Raw genomic sequence first — 26,318 nt, forward strand, 5'->3', positions numbered from 1 at the left:
CCCTGCCCCGGCTGGGGCTTGGCTGGGAGGGATGGTTTTGGTGGGTTCTCCCTTGCCCATGGTCTTCCCATCTCCTCCCCTGAGTCTCTCCCTGGCTGGGCAAGAGCCTCAGAGCTGGCCGGGGTCCCCACAGGCTCCCTACAGCCCCAGTGCGACAGCTCGGGTACCTGCCTCTGCAAAGCCAATGTGACGGGCTGGAAGTGCGAGTGCTGCAAGGGTGGCTACCACAGCCTCAGCGAAGGCGGCTGCAGGTGAGGAGGAACCCACCCGCTGGCAAGCGGGACGGGACAGGGGCTCACCTTGTGCCTTCATCTTGCCCCATCCAGACCCTGCGCCTGCGACCCAGTGGGCAGCGTGGGCACCTGCGACCCCAACACAGGGCATTGCACCTGCAAGGAGAGGGTGGAGGGGCACTTGTGCGACAGGTAAGCACCACGGTCCCAGGACAGGGATGCAACCATGGCCCCTTTCCAGGCTGGGCTCTGTGCCGGGGCTCGGTGGTCAGTGCAGGGCAGGCATCTTTACTCCCGCAGGGCATTGCTGCTTCCCCAGCCCCTGCACACAACCCTTCACAGCAGCTTTGCGATGGGAATCCTGCGGGGTCGCTCCCTGGCTGGCTGCTGAGGCCGCGGGGCTGCATCCCTCTGGACCACTGGGACTGGGCTCACTCAGAGCTGCCACCAGTGTCCCCTTGGGATGCTGCTGTGGTCCCCCATGGCTCTGCTGGCCCCATGCCATGTGCTCCTGTTTCCTCCCCGTGCCTAGGTGCCAGCTGGGCTGGTTTAACCTGCATCCCCACAACCCTGCCGGCTGCACCAGCTGCTTCTGCTACGGCCACTCTACTGCCTGCATGGCGGCAGATGGCTACGAGGTCACCCACATCCGCTCCGACCTCAGCCAAGGTACCCACCCCCGGCCCCAGGTGATACAGAGGGCACAATTGCACCAAGTCCAGCCAAAAAACTGGCAGATTGGGAAGGCTGGGGCTGAGCATCCCCCTTTGGGGCTGACTGGTGGTTGTGGTTGGAGGGAGTTTTCTCTGGCTTGCCCCTATTTTGCTGTTAAACCTCTGCTTTTGCCCCCCAGCTCTGTGGGGACAGGCTCTCCCTGGCTGCACATGGTGTCCCTCCACGCAGACCTGATCCCAAGGCTGTGTGTGGCTCAGCGAGGGCTGCGGGGCCGAGCACAGCAGTCCCACCACACCAGGGACTGCAGAAGCAATAAAAATCATCTCAGAAAGATAAAAACCAAAAGGATGGAGCCGGGTGGGAACTCTCCCATTTATTCCTTCCTGTCTCCATCCTCAGCTGGGATGAGGCAGGGCAGACGGGGGCTGGGGCAAACGCGATGGGGTGCTCTTGCCCAGCTGCAGCCAGGGCTGGATGCGTGCAGGATGTTTGGGGAAACCCTGCCATCTCCCACACAGCCCGACGTGTGCAGCCCTGGCCGCGGGCACACCGTGGCCCCCACCACAGCCCCCGCTCACAGGGACCCCCCGCCTGCACCCCGGCAGGGTACGGGCACCCATCGCGAGCAGCCCGGCTCTCTGCCTCGCCTGTACCCCGACGGGGTGTGCGTGCCAGCGAGCAGATGAATGCGAACACGTCAGGCGCGGGTTTATCCTGATTGCCTTTAAACCATGCTGCCAATTGCTGTACTGCTGTAATGTCTTCCGTGGCCTTGAAACGGAGCCAGGCTTTAAACCAAGTCTTTTTTTCACCCTTCATGCGGCCAATTTGGGGCTGCTCCTTTAGGGACAGGTTTGGCAGAGCCCTGGGCTGGGTTGCAAGAGGCTCAGCACAGCTGGGAAGCGCAGGGCAGGGTGCAGCCCCCCCCGCCCTCCTAAAGCCCTGCTCCCCAAAATGCTCCCCAATCCGCAGCTGAGCTGTATCAGCTGGAAGTTTCCTGTGCTGGGTGAAAGGGTCCCAGATTCGGGATGATTTGATAATCGAGCACAGCCCACTCAACAGCCAGGGAGGCATTTCCAAGTGTTCGTCCTGTGGACGCCCGGGGCTGGAAGAAATAACTAACCCTGGGGAGTGGCGCGGGGGGGGGGAGCGGGGAGTTTAACTGATTTCTAAAGGAAACCAACTCAATGCAATTACACCCCGTCTCTCCCTGGGCTTCCTGTGCTCTTCAGCCCACATTAACGGAACCACAGCACAGGCAGGGGGGCAAAAGTTTAAAGATAATAATTTCCTCCAAATCTAAGAAAATAAACAGATGGGGGGGTTGGCTAGGGCCACTCTCTGGTGCATGAGAGCACAGAGCCCGAGCAGAGCAGGGTGTTACAAAGTGCTGGCCCCTTACAAGTCCCTGGGGAGTCTCGGGAGGAGGGAAGAGCCCCTGAAAGCAGCACTCTGCTAGTGCTGGGCTGGGGGACTTGCTGCTTCCTTCACCCATGCACTGCTGCTGTGTGCAGTCACGCAGGGCTGGAGGGCTGGGCTGCCGTAGCTCCAGGCACCGCAGACCTGCCTCTGTGTTGGGCTGATGGGGAGATTGTCACCGAGTGGGATGGAGAGGAGCCGGTGGATTTTCTTGCACCAGGTATTGTGTGTGCTGGGTCCCTGGGGTCCTGGTCTGTCGTGGGGAACCCCCGCTGCTCTCATGGGACATCTCATTTCTAAGCTGGTGCAAGAAGTGCTGGGCTCCATCCCAAAGCTGAGCGTGTTTCAATAACACAAGGCAGTGTGGGGGATTGGGGTGGTGAGCTGGGACCCCAGGAGGGCATGTTGGAGCTGGCCCTGCTCTAGGAGTGTGACCATGGTTTCTGGTGATGCTGGTGGGAACAAGACCATGTAGGGGTACATGTCCTACAGACTTTGGTCCTCTGTCCCCTGCAGGGGGAGTGTTGGGGCAGGGGCTGGCTCCTCTTGTGAACACCCCTGGGCTCTCCAGGTTTTTTGGGGTCTCCTACACCTGTCTGGAGCATTTCCAGGAAGGATGGAGAGAGCAGGACCAGGGAACATGCCGTCCTATCCTCACGCTGCTCTCCCCTCTCGCGGGCTGGCTGTCCCTGAATGAGGTCCAGCTCATGTCCACCCGCCCGGGGCCAGGGGCAAGGGCAGGCTGGGTGGAGGAATGCACGTGTCCCCTGGGCTACGCCAGGCAGTTCTGCCAGTCCTGCGCGCCCGGCTTCAAGCGGGAGATCCCCTTCGGTGGCCCCTTTGTCAGCTGCGTGCCCTGCACCTGCAATCGGCACAGGGACTGCCACCCCATCACAGGTGTGCACCCCCTGGCCCCCACTCACCCTGTCGCTGCGTGAATGGGTGACAAATCCATGACTTAGCTTGTTTGTGAGAGATGCTGGAAACCACCCATGAGGTTGCAGTACCCAAAACTTGCAAGTTGAATTGCTTGGCTGGTTTTAGGGACTGGGTTCATACCACAGAGACAGAGATAATTAGCAAACTGCAAGAATGGTGGTAATTTATAATAAGAGTGGCATCTTTCATGGTAGTTGACGACCTTGAAGGAGGAGAAAGGAAGGGTGCTGGCCCTCAGAGAAGTGGGGAGGCAGGGGTCAGGGCAGGAGAGAGGCAGAGGGTTCCAGAATGGGTCTCAAGCAGCATGGCTGCCCGAGGAGCGGAGCAGGACTGAGCACATCCCTGGTGCCTGCAAACTGGGGGTGAACCTGAGCAGAGAAACAAGTAAAAGAATAGGAAAACATAACGGTGCCAGGCGTCCAGGAAGGCGCTAGAGGTGTTGGCTCTTGTGCTGCCAGCCCAAGCCCTGCTCTGCCTCCAGATCCAGCTCAGAGGTGCGACTGCAGCAGGGACTGTGGCTTGAAGGGGGGAAAAAGCAAAAGCAAAGTCTTCAGGGCAGTGTGGCTGTGTCTGGGGTGGTTCACAGGGTGTCGGCTCTCCCCCCTCCTACCAGGCAAAGTGTCTGGATGGCTTTTATTGGGGAAGAGGGGCAGGATTGCAAACCACTGCCCTGGAGCTTGAGGTGGATGCATGAACCCAGCACCAGCATTGCTGCTGTCAGCCCTGGGGAAAGGCAGATCAGGGCCACAAGGGGCTTGTGAGATGCTGCCTTGCTCCCCATCCACCCCTGCAGAAAGCAGCAGTTCCGATTGGTGCTGAAAAGAGCTTGGAAATAAGATGATGCTTTTGGTACCCAGAGGAAGCCCCGGGTGTATGGAGAGGATGGCAAGGGCTGGAAGAGGCGTTGTGCTCAGCCAGTGCCCCTGCCCTGCCAGAGGAAACACGGAAGCAGCTCTGCAAACTCGTCCTCATCTCACAGAGCCGGGGCTGGCACCACCGACTGCACGATCCCCAGGGACAGGGACAGGCTTTTGGTGTCCCAGCCCAGGCACTGCCAGCCCCAGCCAATGCGCACACTTCCTTTCGTTTATTTTTCCACTGCTTCCTGCCACCCACTTTTCCTTTATTTTCCATCGTCTGCTTCACCTGGATGTGGGATAAATGGAAAAATACCCATTTCCTCCTGCACAACCCGCCTGGTATGACCTGACCCCACAAATCACAGGGAAAAATCCTCCCCCCTGGCGCCTTCTCTCTCTCTCCAGTCAAGCAGAGCATGTGCGAGGAGGTGGGGGGGGTCCTGGAGCATCCTTCCTCCTGGTCCTCCTCTTCCTCCCAGCTGATTTCAGAAGGGGAAATTTTCACTCACGGGCTTGGCTCGCAAGGAGACGCTCGCTCACCGCTGGGTGCCGGCCGGCTCTTGTGTTTTCCGTGACAGGCTGGAAATGACGCGCCTGGTCGCTGAGAAATGTGTTGTCGATTATCGCAGGCGCCAACAGACTCAGTGCACGTTGATGGTGCTGCCTGCGTGCGCCAGTGCTGCCTGTCCCCGCACCACAAGGCAGCGTGGGGCTGGCGCTGGGGCCCCGGCATCCTTTCCAAAACCTCCTTCCTTGAGCAAGGACAGGACAGGCAGGGAAAATGTTCCAAGTCCTGGCTGGGGCTGTGCAATCCCAGTGGGATCCCTTGGCTGGAGCTGCGCATCCCTCTCAGCACCCACGGTGTGCTACACACGGCACTTAGCTCCCCATCACTCCTGTGATCCCCGCTGTTATTCGGGACTGGGTTTTTGCAGACCCTCAGCTCTGTTTTCCTCCTCACAGGGCACTGCCAGTGCTTGCACAATACAGATGGTCCCTCCTGTGAGTGCTGCAGCCCCGGGTTTTATGGCAACCCCTTCACAGGGCGCTTCCATGACTGCAAGCCGTGCCCATCCCCGGCCGCTCACCCTGCACCGAGGTGCCCGGCAGTAGGGAGGTGGTCTGCCTCCCAGGACAGAGAGGTGAGGCTGGGGGTGGGCGGGCAAGGGAGCCGCAGGCAGCGCCGGCACAGCCGGACCCTCTCCACCTTTTCACCTTCCCCAGGAAAACGCTGCGAGCTCTGCGATGATGGGTTTTTCGGGGAGCCCCTGGGGCAGAGGGGCCCCGTGCATCCCTGTGTCCCCTGCCAGTGTCACGGGAATGTGGATCTCAACGCCGTGGGAAACTGCAATCCCGTGTCCAGCCAGTGCCTGCGCTGCCTGTACAACACGACGGGTGAGCACTGTGAGATGTGTCAGCCGGGCTTCTACGGGGACGTGCTGGCTGCCGACCCCGCCGGGAAGTGTGCACGTACGTACGGCCCCAGGGGTTGGCCCTGCTCCCTTGGGTCCCACCGTAGCCAAAATCCTTCCATCAGTGGAGGCAGAGGGTGGAAGGGGAATGCCCAGCAGGTTTAGGGGCTGGTAGATGGTCCAGGTTGGCCCCAAATGCTCAGGAACAGCCTTTGCTCTCTCTCGGCTGCTGTCCTTCCCTGGAGATACCCCAGTCTGCAGGGGCTCAGGCTCCTGGAGCCCTGTTTGATGGGGGCACGCAGCCCTCCCTGTTGTGAGGGGCTCAGCCCCAGCGCCCCATTCTCGCTTACATCCAGCCCCATGCCAGGATGTAAGCAGTATTTTGTTTCCCATAGCTTGTGATTGCAACCCCGACAGCTCAGTCCTGGGGCTGGAGGGCTGCGATCCCGGCACGCGTCAGTGCCACTGCCTCCCGCACATGATGGGCAGAACCTGCGGGCTCTGCCAGCCTGGCTACTACGACCTGCAGCCTGCCGTGGGGTGCAAGAGGTATGTGGGGCATAGTGTGGGGCTGCAAAGGGACAGCGGTGGCTCTGCACCCCGGGCTCTGGTCTCTGCTCTTCGCATCCGTTGCTCACTCATCACCCTCCACCCCTCGGTGCCAGCTGCGAGTGCCACGCGACAGGGTCACGGGACAACGAATGCCACGCGCTGACGGGACAGTGCTCCTGCCAGGAGGGCGTCACGGGGAAGCAATGTGACTGATGCCACCACAGCTTTTTTGGCTTCTCTGCCAGGGGCTGCCAAGGTAATGGGGACGGGGACTGCACCTCGGTCCCTAAACCGGGGCCGGCCGCAGTGCCATGAGAACAGCAATTGCCTCTGCCACTCTGGCTTTGTGGGCTACAAGTGTGACCGGTGCCAGGCCAACTTCTTCCCCGACCCGCCGAGCTCCGGCTGCCAGCAGTGTCCTGCCTGCTATGGGCTGGTGATGGATGAGGTACAGCCCGTGCCCTGCTGAGGTGGGTGCAGCACCCCGGCCCCTGTGCTGCCTCACTGTCTGCCCGTGTTCCCCGTCTCGCCCACAGGCTGACCAGCTGAAGGCCAGGCTGCAGGAGATGGAGGAAGGGCTGCAAAAACCAGGCTGCGACGCCCGCCCAGGCCAGTCCCCCGTGCTGGGAGACGTGCCCTGGGGAGAAGGGCTGCCCGGCCCTCACCTCCTGCAAGGTACGGGGGACGCTTCTTCCCTCTACCATGAGTCCCACATCACCCCTCTAGGGACCCTCTGTTCCCGCAGGGTGCTGTGATGTGCTGGGTGGGTGCAAGGAGGTCCCAGGTCGGCACTGGTCTCAGCATGGGCGATGGGGTGACTAAGGGGAGGACAGCCCGGGGGGGCATGCCTTTTTGTGTAGGACAGAGCACGCAGGGAGGTTTTGAAGCAACCGGTGATGGGCATTACTGGGGGCTGAGCATCAGTACACAGAGTGTCCTTTGGGTGCTGCATCCCTGGGTCCCTCCGGAGCACCCGGGAGGGACTGTCTTCCCCTTTCAGTAGCAGGCAGGGGCTCAGGGCTCGGGCATGGGGCAGCCCCACAGGCAAGCGGGGAGCCTTGAGCACCTCTGTGGGCAACAGCAGCTGCTTGTGCTGCCCACAGGTGCCCAGGCCACCCTCTCAGTGCAGGTGGGGTGGCTGGCAGGGGCGCTGGGCACCGCACAGGGCCGCCTCAGCAACGCCAGCCAGGCCACCGGCTGCTCTAACAATGGACCCCCCAAGACCTGCGTCCTGCTGTCAGAGATCGGGGCCGTGCTGCAGTCGGTGCAGCGGGAGATCCTGCACACTGTTGACACCCTGGCTACCATGGTGTGGGCTCCCACTGGCCCTGGGCTCCCAGGGAGGCTGGTGGCTATCCTGGGGGGCAGTGGGATGTGCAGGACTGGTGTGGTGGGATGTGTCCAGCACCATGGGTGAGTGGGAAAGCCCAGGGTCCATGTGGGTATAGCCCTCCTTCCAGCTGAGTCAGGAGGAGCTATTTCCCTTGCTTGCTCCTGTTTGCAAACCTCCTCCAGCCCTTCAGGAGGTTCTCGTTGGTGCTGGGCTTGTGGAGTCCAAGGGTCCCTGCTCCCTGATGGGGTCTTACTACTAATGTTTGTGTTTCAAGGAGATTCCCCAGAAAATCCCTCAGCAGCCCACAAACTGGAGCCACCAGGCGCTGGAGGCACGGGCGCTGGCTGAGAGGTGTGCCTGCACATCTCATCCCAGCATACACAGCAGAGGAGGGGGTGTGCACCCCCCTGCCCATCTGGGGGTGCAGGATGACCGCTCCTTTCCCAGGAGGCCAATCCTCATATCATCTCTCTGGGTGTCCTTGTCCCTGCAGGGACGAGGACACCGCGGCGCAGGTGGAGGCGGTGGTCAGGAGAGCGCTGCGTGCCTCCAATGCTGGCTCCGAGCTCCTGCAGAGCCTGCTGGAGGGGAATGCGACACAGGATGTGCAGTGTGAGCTGGAGGCTGGGTGAGGGGCTGGCAACAAGGAGGGCTGGCAGCAAGGGAGGCCTGGCAAGGCACCACAGCCCCTTGCCTTGTCTATGACCAGGTCCCTGTTACAGGACTCAGTCACAGTGATTTGGCATCTGCCCAACAGTGACATGCTGAGTCCCATCAAACTCATTGCACCATCGTGTTGCAAAGCAGAGAGCCAGGGTACTCCGTGCTGGGGTTGTGTCAGGGAAAGCCCCCAGCATTTCCCTCTACGTCCATGCCCAGGGCCAGGTCTCAAGCTGTCATCTCCATCCTTCGAGAGATCGGAGGGCCCTGGGTGACAGCGGCATCCTGTCCACGTAGGTATGAGGAGGTCCAGCAGGTGTGGGAGGAGCTGGGTGCTGGCATGGCGGAGATGGCAGTGGAGGCCAGGAGAGCTTTCACTGCTGTGCAGCAAGCACATGCAGACATGGCCAAGAAACTTCTGCAGGTGGCTGCACTGGGGCAGGTGAGCAGCGACCAAGCTAAGGCTCCTGCTTGCACCCCTACCCCCTGCTTTACCTGTTGGGCAGCGCTGCCTCCCAAGCTGGGAAATGCTCTCATGGAGCCTTTGGCATCCCTGACCCCACAGCAGGCGCTGCTGGTGCAGGCTGGAGCCCTGACACAGGACCTGGCAGTGCTGGAGCAGGCAGCAGAGGCACAGGAGCTGTCAGCTCAGCAGGCCATCGAGGCGTCCCGTGCTCTGGCAGCTGAATTGCGCCAGGAGCTGCAGAGGACTCGCGGCTTCGAGCAGGTAAATGCTGCTCCCTTGCATGAGATGTTTCTGCAAAATAAGTGATGGGAACCCCCTGTTCCAGCTGGAGCTGTGGGAATGCCAGGTGCATCCCCCTCCTGCCTCCCACCCGGGGCACAGGGGGTTGGGTGAGCCCCAGCCCCACGGCTCCAGGGCCTGGAGGGACCATGCCTGCAGGCAGGGGGTTGGGAGCAGATGCTTTGGAAGACATCTCCCCTCGGGCTCCTGGATCTCCCAAGGACCTTGCCTGTCAAGCAGGAGCAGGCTGGGTCCCACATTTCCCAGCTGGGTGCAGTTCTTTGCCCCCTCCCCAACTTCACTCCTGCTCTCCTCTCCCCAGCTGTGGGACGGGGCTGGCTCTGCCCACAGCATGGCCACTTCAGCCATCTCACATGCAAAAGCCGTGCTCTCCAACATGGAGTCCCTCCTGACCAGCTTGGAAGGTAAAAGGCACTGGCCAGAGCATTTCTGGCAGCATCTCGGCTCTCACCACGCTGGCTCTGGATGCCAAGGGGAGAAAGGGCCGGTTTGGTGACAGCCAGGTTGTCCCCGCAGGCATGAGGAAGGTGCTGGGGCATCGGAAGGGCCAGGCTGCCCTGAGCAGGAGGATGGCACTTGTGCGGGACAGGGTGATGGTGGATGCCAAGAGGAAGATTAAACAGGCAGAGAAGATGCTGGGAAGCTCCTTGTCCATCTCTACTGCAGCCCAGAGGACGGCCGAGGAGGCTAAGCAAATCTCTGGGGAGAGCACCAAGGTCCAAGTGGAGGGATGTGGGGTGCGGGGAGCCTGCACCGGGCTGTGGGGCACAGCTGGGCTGGCAGCCATCGCAGGCAGAGGCCAGGCTGTTGCAGGTCCCAAATACAGCTTCTGCGGCCCCTCCAGCACAGCCCACCCTTGTCTGCGAGCAGACTGGAGGGGTGGACCTGACCAGGGCCCCAGCCTGGGAGCCAGCCACAGTCCCCCCGCATGTCCTCAGGTGACTGTCCCCATCTCCATCCCTTGCAAGCACGCCAGCCAGCTCGCCACGCATGCCAACGAGACCCAGCGAGAGCTCTCCCGGCAAGAGCGTGTGGCTGAGAAACTCAGGGAGGACCTGGAGGAAGCACACCAGGTGAACTGGGTCCCCTTGGGCAGGTTGTGTCCTCCAGAGCCTGGAAGGGGCTTTGCCCACAGCACAAAGCATAGGGAGCAAGCCAGCTTTTGGGATCCACTGTATGGGGAATGCCTTGGGGACATTCCTGGGATCCCCTCCCCTTTCCTGTCCAGCCAAGGGTCAATGGTGTTCCTGATCTGAGTGTCTGTGTCACAAAGTGGGGACAGAGGTGAGTGAGATGGCAAAAAGTATCCAGGAAGCCCGGGACTCGCTCATCTCGGACATCGAGACCCTGAACGACCTGCTGAGCAGCCTAGGTGAGACCCGGGTGGGACCTGGTCGGAGGGTCCCCGGAAAGGGCCAGGCTGTTTGGGCCTGGGATCTCCTGCTCGTTGGCGCTGGGTCTCCTGCTCGCTGGCCATCTGGGCTGAGCGGTGCCCTTTGGGTGAGATCACTCATGTTCTTAACAAAGCTTTTTGAGGGATCGTGTCTCAAGGAAAGCCCTCATGCAGAATGGGGGCTTGCTGAATGTGTGTGTGCATGCCTGGTGTGGGGACACTGATCTTCTCTGGCATCTCCAGGAGGAGCAGGGCTGGGTCAAGGGCTCAGTCCCTTTGGAGCCAAGGGAGGTGCTGGGCTGGGTTCACTCCTTGTTGCTGGTTGGTTTTGCTCCAGTTCCTCCTGCTTTGATCATCTGGGTACATTTCTGAGCGCTCCAGGACTCCTGCATCCAAGAAGTTTTGCAAAGGGGTGGAAATCATCACCCATCTGTAAGAGAGTGACGTGCCCAGGCCCTCCCTGGAGCTACAGTCCTATTTGCTTATTTGTGATCACTGGGAAGCTGCAATGCCTCCATGCCCCGGTGCACCCACTCCCTCCAGTTTGCTTGGTGCCAAGGGTCCGAGGCCCTGGAGCACGCCCAGAGTCTCTCCTGCCTGACTCTGTCTCTCATCCATGTCTTCTCCCCTTGTCCCAGCAACCTGGAGCAAGCCATGCAGGTAGAGGCGGTGCTGAGCGCCGGGCGGCTGCAGCTGGAGTGGCTGTGGCTGCGCCTGGCTGCGCCGGATGCCCTGGTCAGCCAGCTCAGCCTGCTGTGGCAGGAGGCGGCATGGCAGCGGGAGAAGACCCAAGCGTTCAAGAGCGACTTGGCCGAGATCCGAGCCGACAAACAAAACCTGGAGGACATTTTGCGGAGCCTCCCCGAGGGCTGCTCGAAGTGGTAGTGACAGGTCCCTGGCCGCTGCCCCATCACCTCCATGTCCCACCCGCACAGGGAATTGCAGAGCGAAGGACACCCTGCGTCCACCAGCATAGATCCCTCCTGCTGCTCTTCACGCTGTCCTCTGTACAATATTGCACCCCAGGTCCTTATCTGCACCAGTTTGGGGTGAGCGTCCCGAGCGCTCTGCAGCGTGACTTCAGCCACCAGCTCTGTCCTCGAGTCAGGGGGACAACCAGCTACCAGAGACCATGGACATTTCTGTGCAGGAGACGGAGCCATCGCAGGGTTTGTCTCTCACCCTGGAGTGAACAAAGAACCGTCACCACCAGGGAGGGACAGCTTATCAAGTGTGTAAAGTACCAAAGCTGTAACACGTGGCAATCGCTCCTGCCCCAGGAGATGAGAGAGGCTGTTCCGTGCATGCTGGATGCTGGTCCTGCTGCACAGCACCCCGTGGTGTGATGCTCACATGCTGTGGTCGCAGAGGTGCAGGGATGAATTGTGGGGAAGCCAGGCAGAGAGCTGCTCACCCGAGGGCATGCGGCTTGCCTGCTTCCCAGGGGAAGGGAGCTTGCATCAGGGAGGGCGAATCTGGGGCCAAGCAGGAGCAAAGCTGGACCCTTAACCAGCTCCTGGCAGGCAGGTGGGGCATCCTCTGCCTGCTGCAGGGAAAGAGCAGCTCTGCTCTTGCTGTTCCCGTGCTCCAGGGTAGCACAAGGTTGCCACTGCTCACATCTCTGGCCTTTGTGTCCTGTCCCAGCTCCGCTTGGCTGACTGGATGGGACCAGGTCTGGATATAAACCAGCTCAATTGCCAGCATTCCCAGGGGCTGGGTGGCACAGCAATGCACCGAGCAAGGAGGTGGGAGAGCTGACAGTTGCAGCTGCATCACCCCACAGCCCCGCATCAGCACCCACGCACCCTCCCCACTGAAGAGGCCTTGAGCTGGCTGATGGCACCAGGCTGTGCAGCCAGCGTGGGCTGGCCGGGGAGCAGCTGGACAGGGCCAGCTCCTGCCAGTGTCGCTCCCACTGGGTGGCAGAGGTCAGTGGCTGCATCGCCTTTAAAGGAAAGGCATGTGCATTCACGCTGTGCTCCCATGCAGGCCAGTCCATGGGGCCACGCAGGCAGCAGAGCCAGGTCCTTGTTCAGCCCACCCTGCGCCGGCTGTGCCGAGACTCCAGGTAGCAGCTGAAGTCACTCCCATAGGACCAGAAATGAGTCCCCAGGCTGGAGCTCAGTGCACTTAGTAACCTGTTTTACCTGTGCTCTTCTGCTCACAGTGCTGGAAATCAGGTTTGCTGAAGTCTTTTGTAACACTGTTACGTAAAACTGCTGCCATAGACCTTGGATCCCCCCGGCGTTATCTGGTAGGGACCCAGGATTTTCCTACCGTGAACAAACCTATCTCCCTTCTAATGCTGCACAAAAGGTGCCCAAGGAATGGTGTGCCAGAGCTGCGGTGCTGCAGGAGTGTGATGGCAGGGGCTCCTCTCTCGCTGCCCAAGGACAGCTCTGCAAAAGCAAAACCATGTAGCAGTGAGCACAGTGTGATTCCGTTTGGCTGAGAGGCAGGGAGCCACAGCCACTTACCATCTCCCTGGGAAGACAATTATACATCTCCAATCAACACACACATTTGCTGCTGTTACAGAAATGTCAAGCCTTTGCCTTGTGCCTGCTGCTGAAGATGCAGTTCATCCTCCCTCCTGCTCTCCCTGGAACTCTTTTTTTTAGCTGGTGACACCTGCCTAGAGCTGTATCCATTAAAAATCCTTAATATAATACATAGCTGCCCATCCACCTGAGTGCATGGCAGCAGGAGGGGCACACACTGTACCTGCACTTTCTGCTTTCTCAAAGAGCAGGGGTAGCTGCACCCAGGGTTGAAGTGTGTCTGGGGTCGTGTGGGGCAACTGTCTGACACTTCCTACTAAACCCCATTTTAGTACAGGTCTTTAGAAAAAGGTGTCTAGCTGAGATCGTGGGGGCAGTGTGGGGGGGTAACTGCAACTTCCCACGTTAGATCCTGGCCAGGACACGCACCAGCTTGGTCCTGTCTGTCCTGCCGTAGATGCCTTGTCCTGCTGCCTGTGCTCCAGGGCTTATCCAGCAGCGACTTGCAAGCCATTGTGCTTTATCGCACCGCGGAGTTGCTCCCAAAGAGCAGCTTGCAAAGCTGCCACCGCAATCAGTGCTCCGTACCCGAGCGGGGAGCCCCGAGGCGGCGGTGCCGGGGGGTGCACCTGCCACGGGGGTGGCTCGGGAGCGGACCCCAGGGGTGCTCCCGGGGGCCCAGCCGCTGTGCACGGCGAGCGGTGGGCGCTGGAAGGAGACTGTCCCTTCCCATCCCGCCGCGTCCCTCCCGTCGGGGGCTCGGCCGCTGGAGTCAGACCGGCAGCGCTGCCGCTCCGCCGCTTCCCCACCTCGCTCTGCCCCTTGCCGTTCTCCAGCAGGAGCCTGGCTGCACCCCGCGGGTACCAGCCCCGCACCCCCCCGCAGAAGCGGCCCGGAGCGGGGCAGTCGCTGTCAGCCGCCCGTTCTCAGCGGCGGGGCGGGGAAGGGGTTAACGGTGGGGGCGGAGGGCCCTCACGGCCCGGCCCGGCCCTATCCGCCCCTACTTAAGGCGGTGGCGAGCACGGGGCGGCTTGAGGAGATGGCGGCTCCGCGCCGGCCGAGCGGCGGGGGGCTACGGCGGGCCCCGCAGGACGGGCGGCTGGAGGAGATCAACAAGGTGGGGCTGGGGCTCCCCCCCCCCCCCCCCCCCCCCCCCCGACCAGGCCCGAGCTGACCCTTGCTGGGGGTGGGACGGGGACGGGGACCGGGCGGAGGGCTCGGCGGGGAGGAGGTGGTGCGGGATGGGGAAGGGGGCTGCGGCGGTGCCGGGCGGGGAGAGAAGGGAGCAGGCTGGGGCAGGCGGAGCTGTTTCCCCCGCCTCTGCCTGTGTTCCCCTCGGAGGGAAATCCTGCTCGGGGAGGCAGGCGGTGGCTCTGCGGGGGGGGTTGCTCTCCATCCCCTTTGCCCGTGCTGTTGCCCTCGTAGGCGGCTCTTCCCCGGGCACGTCCGAGAGGGCTGCCGTGTGCCGGCAGATGCTTAGCGGCCGGCTACCGTGACAGTCCCTTTGGGAACGTGCCCCGGCAAGAATGGGAGCTATCGTTCTCCCAGAGGGCTTCAACCTCCCCTATGCCATATTGAGCACTTCAATCTCCTCTCCCAGGAGTGAGGAGCTTCTGCTGCTCAGAAGAGCTGACTGAAGCCTTTCTAGTTTTTAATTGTAGTGATTGAATGGGGGGTCCAGGATGGTTGGATATCTCACAAGCCTTGGGCAGGGGGAATGGCAGCTCCTGGATTAGTGCAAAGTACACTGGGCTTCGTGCCCTTCATGCTGGGGTCAGGCAAGGTCTTCTCTTGGGACTTTTGGTCTTGCCCCGTCCCTTGCTTGGCATGGGCTGCTGGGGCAGCTCCATTGGCATCCCTCCCAGCCAGCAGTGATTCTGAGGGTGAAAAGAAGGTTTTAACCTTGAAACAATTAACGATGGGATATCCTGTGTCATTTCTAGGGGATTTTGATGGTCGGTTGCTGATATAGCCAGTGGCCCCTTGGTGTTACAGGTGAAGAAATCACAGAGCTGCACAAGATGAGAGCTTGGAGGAGATGGTGGGCTTGCCTTGCCCTTACATTAACCAGGCAGTGAAAAGTGCCAACATGTTCCTCCAGGCAGGGGTGAGACAGCAGAGGTGAAGTTTATGTAGGTCACTGGAGAAGGAATTACATGATTAGAAACTAGGAGGTGCTGTGGAAAAAGAGGTGCTGTGACATAAGGTGTAGAATAAGAGCATTTGGCTAAAAAGGAGCCTTTGAAACCTGCTGTTGGAAGGCAGGCATGACACATCCTGTGCCAGGGAGGCGTGTAGGTGGGTCCAACACGTCCCCCATAGCCAAGGTGGTGTTGACCCTTGGGTTGGGGAGAAATGGAGTGTGTCGTACCTATTGCTGCAGTTTCTGCTTCTTGAGAGCTGTCCTCCAGCATCACTCAAGAACAGGGTGGGTATGTGATCCTCCAGCTGGTGGGAGCTGTAGGACTGAGTCTGGGAAGCTGTGCTTCCCGGGATGCTGCTGATGGGACATGGCTGTGCCCCAGGGCTGGGGGCTGCTCTTCCTCCCGCACAGGGGACAGGCTCCTGTCTCTCCCTTCAGCAGCTGTCACTTCTAGCAGGCTTTTTCTTTGGGTGAGGCTTGGATAACAAAAGTGAAACAAGCTATGTAACTTCTAGCTGACCGAGGTGGGAGCTGCTTGTTCGTGTCCTTGCTGCCCTGTGTGTTGGAGAGGGGATTTGAGCAGCTAGAAATCAAGCTGCAGATAGCACGGGTAGTGGCTGCCCACAGATCCTGAGAAGCCGTTGTGCTGTAGCGGCTCTGCTCGTTCTGCCAGCTCAGCGTGATGGGACGGCGGTGGGGGAGTTTGCTGTGAGTGGGAGCGCAGCAAAGCAGCTCACACCTCTCTCTGACATGGAGCTGATAGGTAAACCTGGGCTGATACTGTGGCTGGAGCCAGGGAGGGGGTTTCCGAAGCCCTGAACAGCCCCAGGGCTGCAAACCAGTAAAGTGCTCCTAATAAAACCTATCAAGCCACATTCCTATCGGGCTTAATCTCATTGTCTCATCCTAACACTTAGCTCCCTCCCAGCCTTGTTTTCCTGGCTGGTTTCTACCCCAGAGCTCTTGCTGAGATAAGGGTCTTTGGCAGGCAACGCCCTGAGTGCATCCGTGCTGCTGAAGGATGGCTGAGTCCTAGTATTGAATTCTGTCTTCCAGCCTGAAATGCTCCTCTGGGATCCCCTCTTGGCCGTTCCCTTTTTCCTAGGGAACGGCAATCACATTGTTCAGCCTCGTGCATCAAGGTGGCAAGTCTAATCCAGCACAGATTAGTTTCAACCTAGTTTTACCCTCTAATGCGCTGAGCTGCGGGGAAGGAATTCAGCCTCCCAGAGGGCAGGTGCCTGCTTCTCCCATCCAGGGCAGGCGTGAGCATCCCTCAGCATCTTCCCAGCCCCAGCAGGCATGGCAGCTGGCGTTGAGACTTAGACAGCCCAGTGAGAGCTTGGCCTGCTGTTGGAGACGCCTTTTTGGGGAGCAAGGAAGGATCTGGCTTTGCTCAGGCTGTCTTGCAGGTAGCTGGGACTTGGGTTGCTGAATTTATTGGCTTAGAAAAGTCTCTCTGCCCAAGAAAGGCTGTTCAGGGCAGGAGTGGGGGAGAAGCTGCAGCTTATTAAGCAGTTCTTATTAACAGAACATGTACCTTAAAATTGGAACTTAACAAAGGGCTCTAGGAGGAACTTCAGCCACTCTGGCTGAGTCTGAGTCACAGGCCCTGGGGACTGAATTCCTGTGTGCTATTGTGAGTGTTTGCCTTATTGCAGTCACAGCCCAGCTCATGTACAATGTGGAGGGTGAAATGCCTTTGGAATATGCTTCCCTGTTGCTTCCTTTGCTCTGGAGCAGAGCTGTGACACCTGTGGGCTGTCCAGTTCCCCTCCAGTTGAAATGCAAGGGGATGGTGTCCTAGCTGTGTACCCGGTGTCACGCATCCTGCTCTCGTACCATGCTGCCAGGGGCTGTTAGTCCCCTGGGCACGTGTCCCTCAGCCATCCCATGTGGATGTAGCGTTCCCTTCACTCTTCACCATTTCTGTACTGCTTCTTGCTCCTGGAGAAATACCGCACTTTGCTCTCACATCCCCTGTCCTGCTGGTAGGTGGAAGCTGTCTGCTGCTCCTGCAGGGCAGGAATGAAGCTGTGACCTGGAGGTGCTTTGGCCCTGTTTTAGTTCTTAGTGGTGTTTGGCAGGTTCCTTCTACAGAGGCTGTTGAGTGGCAATGGCAGTAGGTAACACTACTCCGCTCTCTGGTGACTTCTGCTGCTGGCTGAGCCCAGGTCTCAAAGCTGAATTGGGCCCTTTGTGTTGGGCTGGCAAACAATACCCCTGGGTAGAAATAACTGAGAAACAAAATTGAGTTGGCAAAGGAGAGCAAAAGAAGGAACTGGGAACATTGCTTTTCACCACAGCTCTCAATTTGAGTTGGTGTCCATGGTGATAAGGGAAGTGTGTGTCACGCCAGTTTAGTGGGCACGGTTTCTGGTGTCCCATCTGGAGTTTGTGAGATGGGAGGAGGGGACGACAGTCACTTCTGTCCTAGTGGGCTTCCTACAAAACCTTAGTTTAGCTGCACATAAAGGGCTCGCCAAAGTGGTGGCTAACTGGCAGTGAAGGTTTGAGGCCGGGCATCCTAGTCTCTTGGGGGCCCACTCCTGCCTTCCTTGTAAGCATGGAGAGGAACACATGCCCAGAGCAGGGAACAGTCTCAGCCCTCTGTCCATGCTAACGCCTGGAGGGGTTTTATCCTGGACAGGCAGTGCATAAGCCATGCAGATGGTAATGATTTCTGCACTGAAGAATGTGGTGGTGTTGCTGAACACAGAGTCATTAAGCTGTGCTGGGCTTGCTGGAGCTGGGTGGTGTGGGAGGGTAGAGACAGGAGCAAGACCCCGCTGCTCACAGCTGCAGGAGGGTGTTGCTGGCAGGGCATAGCAGTGGAGCTGGCTCTGCAGGTTGTGGTCTGTTCCTTCAGGTACATGAAGGTTTTTGAGGTGGGGCTAGGGATAAGTGACCAGAAGTGACACAGGATTTTTCCTCTCCAGCCTGAGCAGGTTCAGGGGAAAAATGGATACATGGTCAGAGAGAGTGAGAGCCTGTTCCTTACCCCAAAATGCCTGTTCTCTCCTGGGTAAATGATGTTCTGCAAACTTTGCCTGTTCTATTTGCTAGTCCTCAGAGTTTATCCAAGAGTTTGAAATCTGAGATCAGAGTGCTTTTTGCAAGGACTAGGAGCCCTTGCTGGGAATGGGAATAGGTGCCCAATCCATGCGCTGTGCGTGCTTAAGCAGAGATGAGGAGAGCTGAAACCTTGGGTGAGCAAGAAGAGGGGGTATCCAAAAAGCACGTGGGGTCCAGTCCTCCCTCAGGCTGTTGCTGGGCAATCTGAGACACCAGAGGCATTCCCTTGCACTGGAATGTTAATGACAAGGTGTGGAGGGATTCAACCCATTTTCAAGCCTCCTGGCACTGTTTCTCAGATGTGGCTCTCTGGGAATTGCATAGGTCTTCTGGGTAACGCTGCATTTGTACATGCCCTCTAGGGTGTTTTCCTTTATATCTTTAACCTTGGGGATACTCCTTTTTTATTTTTTTTCCTCCTGTTTTAGGAATTTCTCTGTGACCCAAAATTCAGTGATGAAGAAGATCTGGAGGAGAAGTTGGCAGTGTTCAAAGGTGAGAACTGGAGGGTTTCCCTGTCCTTTCAGCCTGACTATTTGCTTTGAACAGATTATTTTCCTCAGCACTTCAATCTTACCAGCCTGAGATTCTCTGCCAAATACAAGTGACTGAGTTGGGATGGATGCCTCCCCTTGCTTGTGGGGCTCAGCGAAACTCCCCAGAGAGGTGGTTTTCCCCACACGAGCCTTTGTGCTTCCCCCACTTGCAGGACAGGGACATGTCGCCCTGTAGACATCCTGCCTGGCGGCTGCTATTACTGCAAAACTTGCTGTGTGGGCAAAACTCTGGGGAGCAGCAAAGGAGAACAGTTTCTGTCCAGATATCTAGACAAGCTGGCTGTTATAATGGATGATGCAGTAGCTGGACTGTTTTTTTATTATTTTTTTTAGTGAGTAGGAGGACCTCTTCCCACAGAGCCAAGGTTTCAGCAGCTTCCTGAAGGAGTTGGGGCCTTTCTCTCCCCAAAAGTTTCTTCAGTCTGATTTGGTCCTTCCTGAGCCCCCTGGTACTGGAGGCAACAGCAGTTAATGTGTCCCTAGTCCTATCCAATGCCTGTCTAACTCCAGGCGGTCAGCAGATTTTGGGATTGGGTTTGGGCTGTTTGCTGGTATGGGGGATAGAGAAATTGCTCAAAAGCCTGGTTTTGCGGGGGGTCCTCTGGAGCTTGTCCCCGAAGTGGTTACAGGACAAGATTTGGCAGGGCTGTTCTGGGTACATCCACTTTCTTTCCAAGCAGTGGCTGAAGGCAGTTGAGAAAACATGCCTTCTGTGTCACAGTGCCCTCAAGATTTATCCTCAGCTTGGCTCTAACCAAATAAAGCCTGACCTTGCTTCCATTTCAGGCATTGTCTGCTATTTCGCTTTGAATTCTGGCTTTGCAATCCAGAATGGAAGAAGCTGGCTGGGGTTTTGTGATCCCTTACCCTGCTGGGCACAGAGGAGCCTCCTGTGCCCCCTGTTCTTTTTCTGTTGCCTTTTGTATGGCTTTGGCTTTTGGCTGCAGCCCCGCATTATTTTTCCCATCACAATTGGGGCTCTTCAAACATTGCAACTGTTGGTCACAGGCGCAGAATTTCCTGTAACGAGAGCCTTTGGCATCTCTTCCTGCTGCCTCGTGAGTTTGCCTCCGTGGCCTGTCCCGCTCTCCAATGCCTCCTCTGGTTCATCCAACAATCAACTCATTGTGTGATGATGGGGGGAAGCATTTCTCCTCTGCTGTCCTTCCCCAGCTGGGCCCCGGGGAGCTCCCGTGCAGTGTGTGTGTAAATGCATTTGTGAGGGGAGAGACCATGTATGGTTTTGCCTCGCCAAATCCCTACAGCTGGGATGGGAGGGAAAGATGAATGTGGGAGCTGAGGCTTAGAGCATGATGATGTAAAGCTGCCTCTGTTCTCTGCACTTTTGGCTAAGTGTCAGCTGAGAAGAAAAGAAAATGTGCTGGGCACGGACACGGCAGAGCAGGGTTTGTGTCCCCGAACACATGCTGGGGTGCATGACCTGTGCCCAGGGAGGCGGCATTTCATTTGCACAGGGTCATTATGGTGGGGCAGTGTGGGGAGAGCCAGTTCCACATCAAGCATTGCTTTGGCCCCTAAGCACATGTGTGGCAGCTCCAATGTCATCTAAGATTGGTTGCTTAATGCTTGAAGGGAGACATTTATTCCTGCCTGAAGCATGAACAGCTTTGGTTTGTATGTGGCACTCCTGTAGGTCTGTCCTGGTCAGCTCATGACAGTAATCCATGAGCTGAGACCCAGGTGAAGACATGCCAAGCCATTCCTCTGCCTCCTGCCTGTGGCTGCCCATCAGTCCAGTTAACCCAGTGCTTTCCTTCAGAAGCACAGGTCCTGGGAGGGCTTTGTGTCAAATATCTCCTCTTCCCTTTGGCTGCTTAAATTAGCCTGCCACTTCTCTGTTCACACTCTTCTGCTGTTGGTGTCCCTAGAGCAGAGAGAAAAAGGTCTTTTCCCTTGGGTAAAAGGAGCAGCCCAGGAGGTCTCACTTAAAATTTGAGTCCTCTGAGGCTGTTCTGGGGAGTGAGTGCCAACTGCAGGGCTGGTGGAGATTTATCCAGCTCAGTGTGGATGGATGGTGGCAGCAGGCATCTTGCTCTTCTCATTTAGCAGAACCTGAGATGGGGTGGGGGGTGGGGCTCCTGCAGTGCTAGGAGCTGTGTGGTCTGTAAAACAGACAAATCCTTGCCTGAAGAGCTTAAAGTCTAAATGGGGAACAGGTAGCAAGGGGTGGGGGGTGGGGAGGCAGGTTAGGAAGCACATAGGTGTGCCACTCCAAAGGTCAGAAGTAGCACAGGACTGAAATTCTGATTTTCTTCTGACTCAAATCAGTGATCTGTCTGTTACGGCATGCCAGTTTTTGTCCTGCAAAGCTAACCAGACTTTCTTGAGCATTGTCTGCCTCTCTCTGAGGATGCTGGAGTTGCCCAGTTTGGCAGTGTTTGACAGCAGGCTGGAAGGGCAAACGGCCTGCTCCCGTGTAACTGCTCCTGGGCATGTTCTTGTCTTTGCCCTCTTGATGTGGTCCTTGAGCATCTCTGCTGGCAGGTGCTGCTCTGGGAGTGCAGCACAGCGTTGGGAGGACTGTAGAGTCTGTCCCTTGCTACTGCAGGCAACTATGTCATTTAATCCCCCTCCTAATCTGATCAAGCTTTGTTTTGGGAGTGCTCAGAGTTTTGTTTTCCTTGCTACTCCTTCTGGGAGGCTGTTCCAGAGCTTTGTTTTTCTGGCTGGAAACCTTTTAATGCTATTCATGGCTAGCTGATACCTTGTTCTCATGCCAGTGTTTTCCTTCAGCTTAAATGAAAAGCAGCCACAATTAAAGAGCACTTAAGTCTAGAGCCCTGGAATTGAGATAAGGGTGCTAAAAACAGGTCTTGAGATGGTCTCCCTCTCTGAAATGTTTGCGTTCAGCAGTATATCAATCTTATCCCCTAATCTTTTATTTCATTGCTCTAAGCAGGCAGCACTCCAAAGCCCTGCATACCCCCTGCTCTAGCATCCTGTTAACTTGCTTCTGTGTCTCTTCCAGAGAAGTACATGGAGTTTGACCTGAACAACCAAGGCGAGATTGGTGAGTGACTAAGGGATGCTGGTGCTAGGCTGGAAGAGCAACAGCCTGCTGAGGCGGCATCTGCTGCTGTATCTGCTGCTTCTCTCTGTGCTCGTGTTGCTGAGGAGGAAAGCCTGTGGGCTTTTCCCGTGTCCAGCCTTGCTTGGATCTTGATTGCAAGCCCGGAGCTTCCTTGGCTCTCCAGCCCCTGCCTCTCAGCTTTCTCAGTCTTTCCTCACCTGCTTCAAGATCTAAGCTCTTCTCAGTCCTGTTTTCTTCCTGAGTCTCTGCTTAGCTCCTCCACTTCTTTCTGCTCTAAATGCTTTTTTTTTTTTGTCTCCTCCCTGTTTTTCTGCCAAGGCCTTCTCAATTGTCAGCATTTCCAGAGCTGGAAAGCTGCAGGGTTGGACAATCCTGGGTTTTGCCTGGCTTGAGGAGAAGCTGTATAAAACCATAAGCACTTCTAGTGCAAAGAAGCTGTTTGCTTTGCTGGGAGGGGAGGGAAGCAGGGGACTTGGGTTTGAGTGTGGCTCAGCTGAGCAGCCCTGGTTTGGTCCCAGAAAGCACCAGTTTCATAAAGATCCAGCCTTCTGCAGGCCCGGAGTTGACACTGAAGTGCAACCACTCATATGCTGTGTCCTTCCAGGAGGCTGCTGCCTCGTTCCCCTCCTCCACCAGTCCTGGAGCTGAAGTAAAGCCTGTGGGGAGCTGGAGGAGGCCTGACTTAGGGCTGTGCTGCCATTTCCGGGAGGGAAGGGGCCACAGGTCTCCGCAGTAATGGAAGGAAATGGCCTGTGGTGATGGGCAGGGGCACTTGCTCCCCACAGCCTGTTTGTCTCTGGCTTTAATACCGGTGTTGCTTCCCTCCTCCCCACCCTTGCGATTCTTGGCACCACGCTCTAACCTAGAGAGCAGTGTCCCCATGTGCCTCTGGTGCACTTGGAGAGTTGTTCCTCTTCTGCATGTGCAGTGCTTTTATCTTGAGCTGCACAAATGGGAAGCAATACTCTGTACGGGGTGGTACAGCAGCGGGCTGTGCTGGAAGGCTTCTCTTGGTTGACAGCAACAGCTTAGTGCTGTCAGCCCCAGAGCCTGCAGGTGAGGTGGTCTGAGGTGGGAACTCATGCCTGCATTCCTGGGGCTGGTCTGTGCTCAGTGTGGTCACCTCTCAACAGCACTGATTGCCTTGCTCTTGCAGATTTGATGTCTGTCAAAAGAATGATGGAGAAAATGGGGGCCCCGAAGACCCACCTAGAACTGAAGAAGATGATCTCTGAGGTGACTGGAGGGGTTAGCGAGACCATCTCATACCAGGACTTTGTCAACGTGATGCTTGGCAAACGGTCTGCTGTGCTTAAACTGTGAGTGTCCCTGGGAGGGCGTGGGGGAGACACAGGACCTGAACTGGTTTGTTGGGGGAGCTGGGAAGCAGAAGTTCTTCTGCCTGTTGGAGGTGGAGCTGTGCTTGCTTGGTGTTTGTGGAGGGGAGACGAGGACCTTTGTGAAGGGGGAGTTTGCAGAGAGACATCAGAGGGTGTATAAGTCTGTGTCTAAGCTGAGCAGTGGTGAGCGCTCACAGCAGAGCTGCCTGCTGTGTGTTAGTACAGGCTTCCTCCCACGTGCTCCATGCAGAGCAATTCCTCTCCTTTCCCGAGGGCGTGCAGGCACTCGGCACTGCAGGACTTCTTCCCGTCTCTTTCCTCTGGCTCCTGCTGGTTATGGGGACACAGGCTTCATCTGTGAACGGTGGCAGGACTTGTGGTGAATGATGGCCCTGCCAATACCAGCAGTGCTGGCTCCTATTCCCCACAGGATGTTCCCTCCCTGCCTGATTTTGGAGAGACAGGCAGTAGATGGAGATGGGACACATGCTTGAAACAGCTGGCTTGTGCTGGGAGAGGTTTTCTGCAGTACAGGCTGCCAGCACTAGCCTCCCACGGCCCCCTCTGCCCTCTCGACAAGGCTCTGAAAGTCCTGCTGTAACAAATGGCATCCAAACACTTACTTGGCTCCATCTCCGCTCCATTGAAGCCTGGCTTTTCCTTTTACAGCCACAGAGGCTGGCCCTGCTTTTGTGTCTGTAACCACCGTGAATAGGAGATGCTCCTCTCCATCCCCCTTACCCCTTTTTGAAGGCAGCTTTAGAAACACAGCCAGCTTTCAGGGCAGGTTGGGAGGCAGGATCTTGTGCCCACCTCTCACATGGTCCCTCTAAGCTGGTACATGCTTGCTGGCGAGGAGTCTCACCTCTCCTCACTGAGTGCCCTGTGTCTGCACGTTGGGATGTTCCTCTTCCATGTACACACAGACTTCTGACACCCCTGCTCCTCCTTTCTTTCTCCACAGAAGCAGGCTGAGCCTACAGCCTGTCCCATATCTTACATCCTTCCTCCCAACTGCAGCAGCTTTCACAGATGGGTCCCTTCTCTTGTTAACAGACACCCCATTGTCTGTTGGACTCTTTAGAACAGGAGCAGAAATGTGAAACTCTTCCCAAGAGCAGTGTGGTCCTTTGATCCAGCGTGGCAGCTGGCATTCCCAGCGTAGCTGCAGTCCTTGGGGAGGAAGACAGTGCTGGTGGTTGCAAAATGCTTGGGATTCTTCTAGCCAGTGCCTTGCTCCTCGTCTCTGCCCTCTTTCATGGCTGTTATTGCTGTTGCTTGCTTGGGGCTGGCTTTTGAATGTTCTGCCGTTTGGTCATGTACAAGGTGGGCCAGGGACAGTATTTGCTTTTACGCATCAGGAGCACTTGGCATGCAGTGTGTGCTCAGGGGATTTTGGAAGCAGCTGTCTAAATAAAACATGTTAATCCTCTGGGGTCTGAGAGGAAAACCAGCAGAGGCATTGGGAACCCATTTCTGGAAGCTGCTAGAAAAGCAAAGCTGCCTGCCAGGCTGCCAGCACTGCCCTCTGTTGGCTTTCTCCTCTCTGTTAATTAACGAATGCCCTTGCATAGAAGGCAGGTGCTATTTTCAGCAGAGAAGATAATCCCACCCCCACTGATGGGTAAAGATACACCTGCTTTTTTCAATGGTATTATATCTGTTGTGTTTTGCAGGGTCATGATGTTTGAAGGAAAAGCCAATGAAAGCAACCCAAAGCCTTCTGGTCCACCTCCAGAGAGAGACATAGCCAGCCTCCCTTGAAGAAGACAGGCTGGAAAATTGTCACTGTTTGCTTTGCTGGTCTGTAACAGAGGTTACCTATGCTTTGTTACTCTTCACTGTGGACAGTCCTAGTTTTCAACTAACCTGCCTTAGAGGAACAGCAAGGGAAGCTGGAGCTGCCCAGCTTGTGTCTTTCTGCTGCATCCCTTAGCCAACTTGATTTGTTAGACAGAAGCTGTAGCACCAGGTGTAATGTGAGACCAAAAAAAACCCCAAAAAACCTGTGATCTTACTGTTTCCTCTGCCCTTCCTGCATTTCTCAGACAAGGAGCTATTTTCCTCCCAGTGTATGGATTCAGAGCTGTGCTTGTGACAACAGGTTCCTAAAGGGCCTTGCTGCTAGACATTGGCGCTTCTCTGGCAAAACCCTGGACAGCAGCTTCGTGGGTGCGAAGAAATAAGTGCCTTCTCTGCTCCGTCCTACGCTTCCTGACTCTGGACTAGTTCTTCCCCTCCTGACCTCACCAAAACACACGTTGGGCTCCCACCTCTGCGGCAGAGTCGCGTGCTGGGTGTACGTGGGAAGGTGCGTGGACGCAGAGGTCTGCCTGTGGGGCCCTTACGCCTGGAGGTGGGCACGGCTGACTGCAGGGACAGCTTCTGTCCGCTCCCTGGGTTCATCCCGCGGTCAGATCTTGGTGGATGCAACACCAGCCACTGCAAGTGAGGATGATTAAAGCCACCTTAGGGACCCCCTTCCTGGTAAATCTCTACTTGGATCTGATAAGGAGCAGAACCTTGAATGGGTGGTTGTCTTCTGTTGTGCCCATCGAGTGTGGAAACAAGCCTGCTGTTACGCTGCGCAGCCCCTGGGGAAGGCCTAGGGGAAATGGAACCTTCAGGTGAAAGGAAGCAGAGTGACTAAACTGTGAGCCCTGCCAGGCCAGTGGCAGGTGAGGATCTGTCCTCATACAGCTGCTCAATCCCTCGGATTTTGCAGCCCTGCCTGCATGTGTTTCAGCTTGGTCCCGTGGGCTCTCAGGAACGTTTCCCTAGTGGATAAGCCCTCAAGTCTGCAAAATAAGAATGGCTGTGAGTTTGGAGTATGATCTGGGACCCAGATGTAGCTGGGACTGTGCTATCCACACTCTGGTTACTGTGGTGATTCCTGCTCCGTACACAGCTTCTGGAATCCAGATGTTTGTTCTTTGCCCTTTCCCTACTCTTTTCTTGGCAGCTTTAACTTTTTTTAAAAATCATGGTTTAATAAATTTTTAAAGGAAGTACAGATGATTAACTGTGCTAGGCTGATCGCTCCTGCCAAAGGCTGCACTTTTAAATAATAAAAAGAACACTCTCACTACTGTTTGCATGAAAACCAAAACTGTAATGGAGAGAAAAAATTATGAGCAAAAGCAGCACCAGTCTACTTTAAGGACTGAAAATAAATCTTCGGAGGCTACACTGTGTGTCAGTGTATTTAGTTTAGCTCCTCTGAAGCTTGGTCTGTATGATTGGTTGCAGATTAAGTGAGCTGGTTTCCAAGTCTGTTAATATAAACCCTTAAATAGATCCTAGAGATAGGTTTGGACTGTCTTGATCTGATCTTTATCTGTAATAACTGACCAAGTACCATGGAGTTTGTGTTACAAAATGCAGAGGCCACCTCCTGAAAGCTTTTTT

At 56.8% G+C, this 26,318-nt stretch overlaps 2 protein-coding genes across 2 annotated transcripts; both read left to right on the top strand.

The window, feature by feature from the left end:
• Window positions 1-133: 133 nt before the first annotated feature.
• LOC142604624 (laminin subunit gamma-3-like) lies at window positions 134-12,466 on the top strand (the record flags this gene model as incomplete). The annotated part of the gene is given in 22 exon segments (XM_075772314.1): window positions 134-251; window positions 327-425; window positions 766-902; window positions 2,431-2,547; window positions 2,844-3,224; window positions 5,090-5,197; window positions 5,200-5,268; window positions 5,351-5,596; window positions 5,934-6,087; window positions 6,204-6,375; window positions 6,377-6,538; window positions 6,627-6,765; window positions 7,194-7,399; window positions 7,698-7,774; window positions 7,917-8,051; window positions 8,381-8,525; window positions 8,649-8,810; window positions 9,151-9,253; window positions 9,366-9,565; window positions 9,788-9,929; window positions 10,129-10,232; window positions 10,891-12,466. Coding segments are annotated over 22 exon segments (3,413 nt in total), but the record flags the coding sequence as incomplete, so codon positions are not given.
• Window positions 12,467-13,702: 1,236 nt separating this feature from the next.
• AIF1L (allograft inflammatory factor 1 like) lies at window positions 13,703-26,097 on the top strand. The gene is made up of 5 exons (XM_075772012.1): window positions 13,703-13,860; window positions 18,390-18,456; window positions 21,508-21,549; window positions 22,727-22,889; window positions 24,587-26,097. Exons 1-5 carry the CDS (start codon window positions 13,783-13,785, stop codon window positions 24,672-24,674), a joined length of 438 nt encoding a protein of 145 aa, XP_075628127.1. The 5' UTR covers window positions 13,703-13,782; the 3' UTR covers window positions 24,675-26,097.
• The last annotated feature ends 221 nt before the right edge of the window (window positions 26,098-26,318 follow it).

Source organism: Balearica regulorum, chromosome 20, assembly GCF_011004875.1.
Source record: "Balearica regulorum gibbericeps isolate bBalReg1 chromosome 20, bBalReg1.pri, whole genome shotgun sequence".
Taxonomy (NCBI): Eukaryota; Metazoa; Chordata; class Aves; order Gruiformes; family Gruidae; genus Balearica; species Balearica regulorum.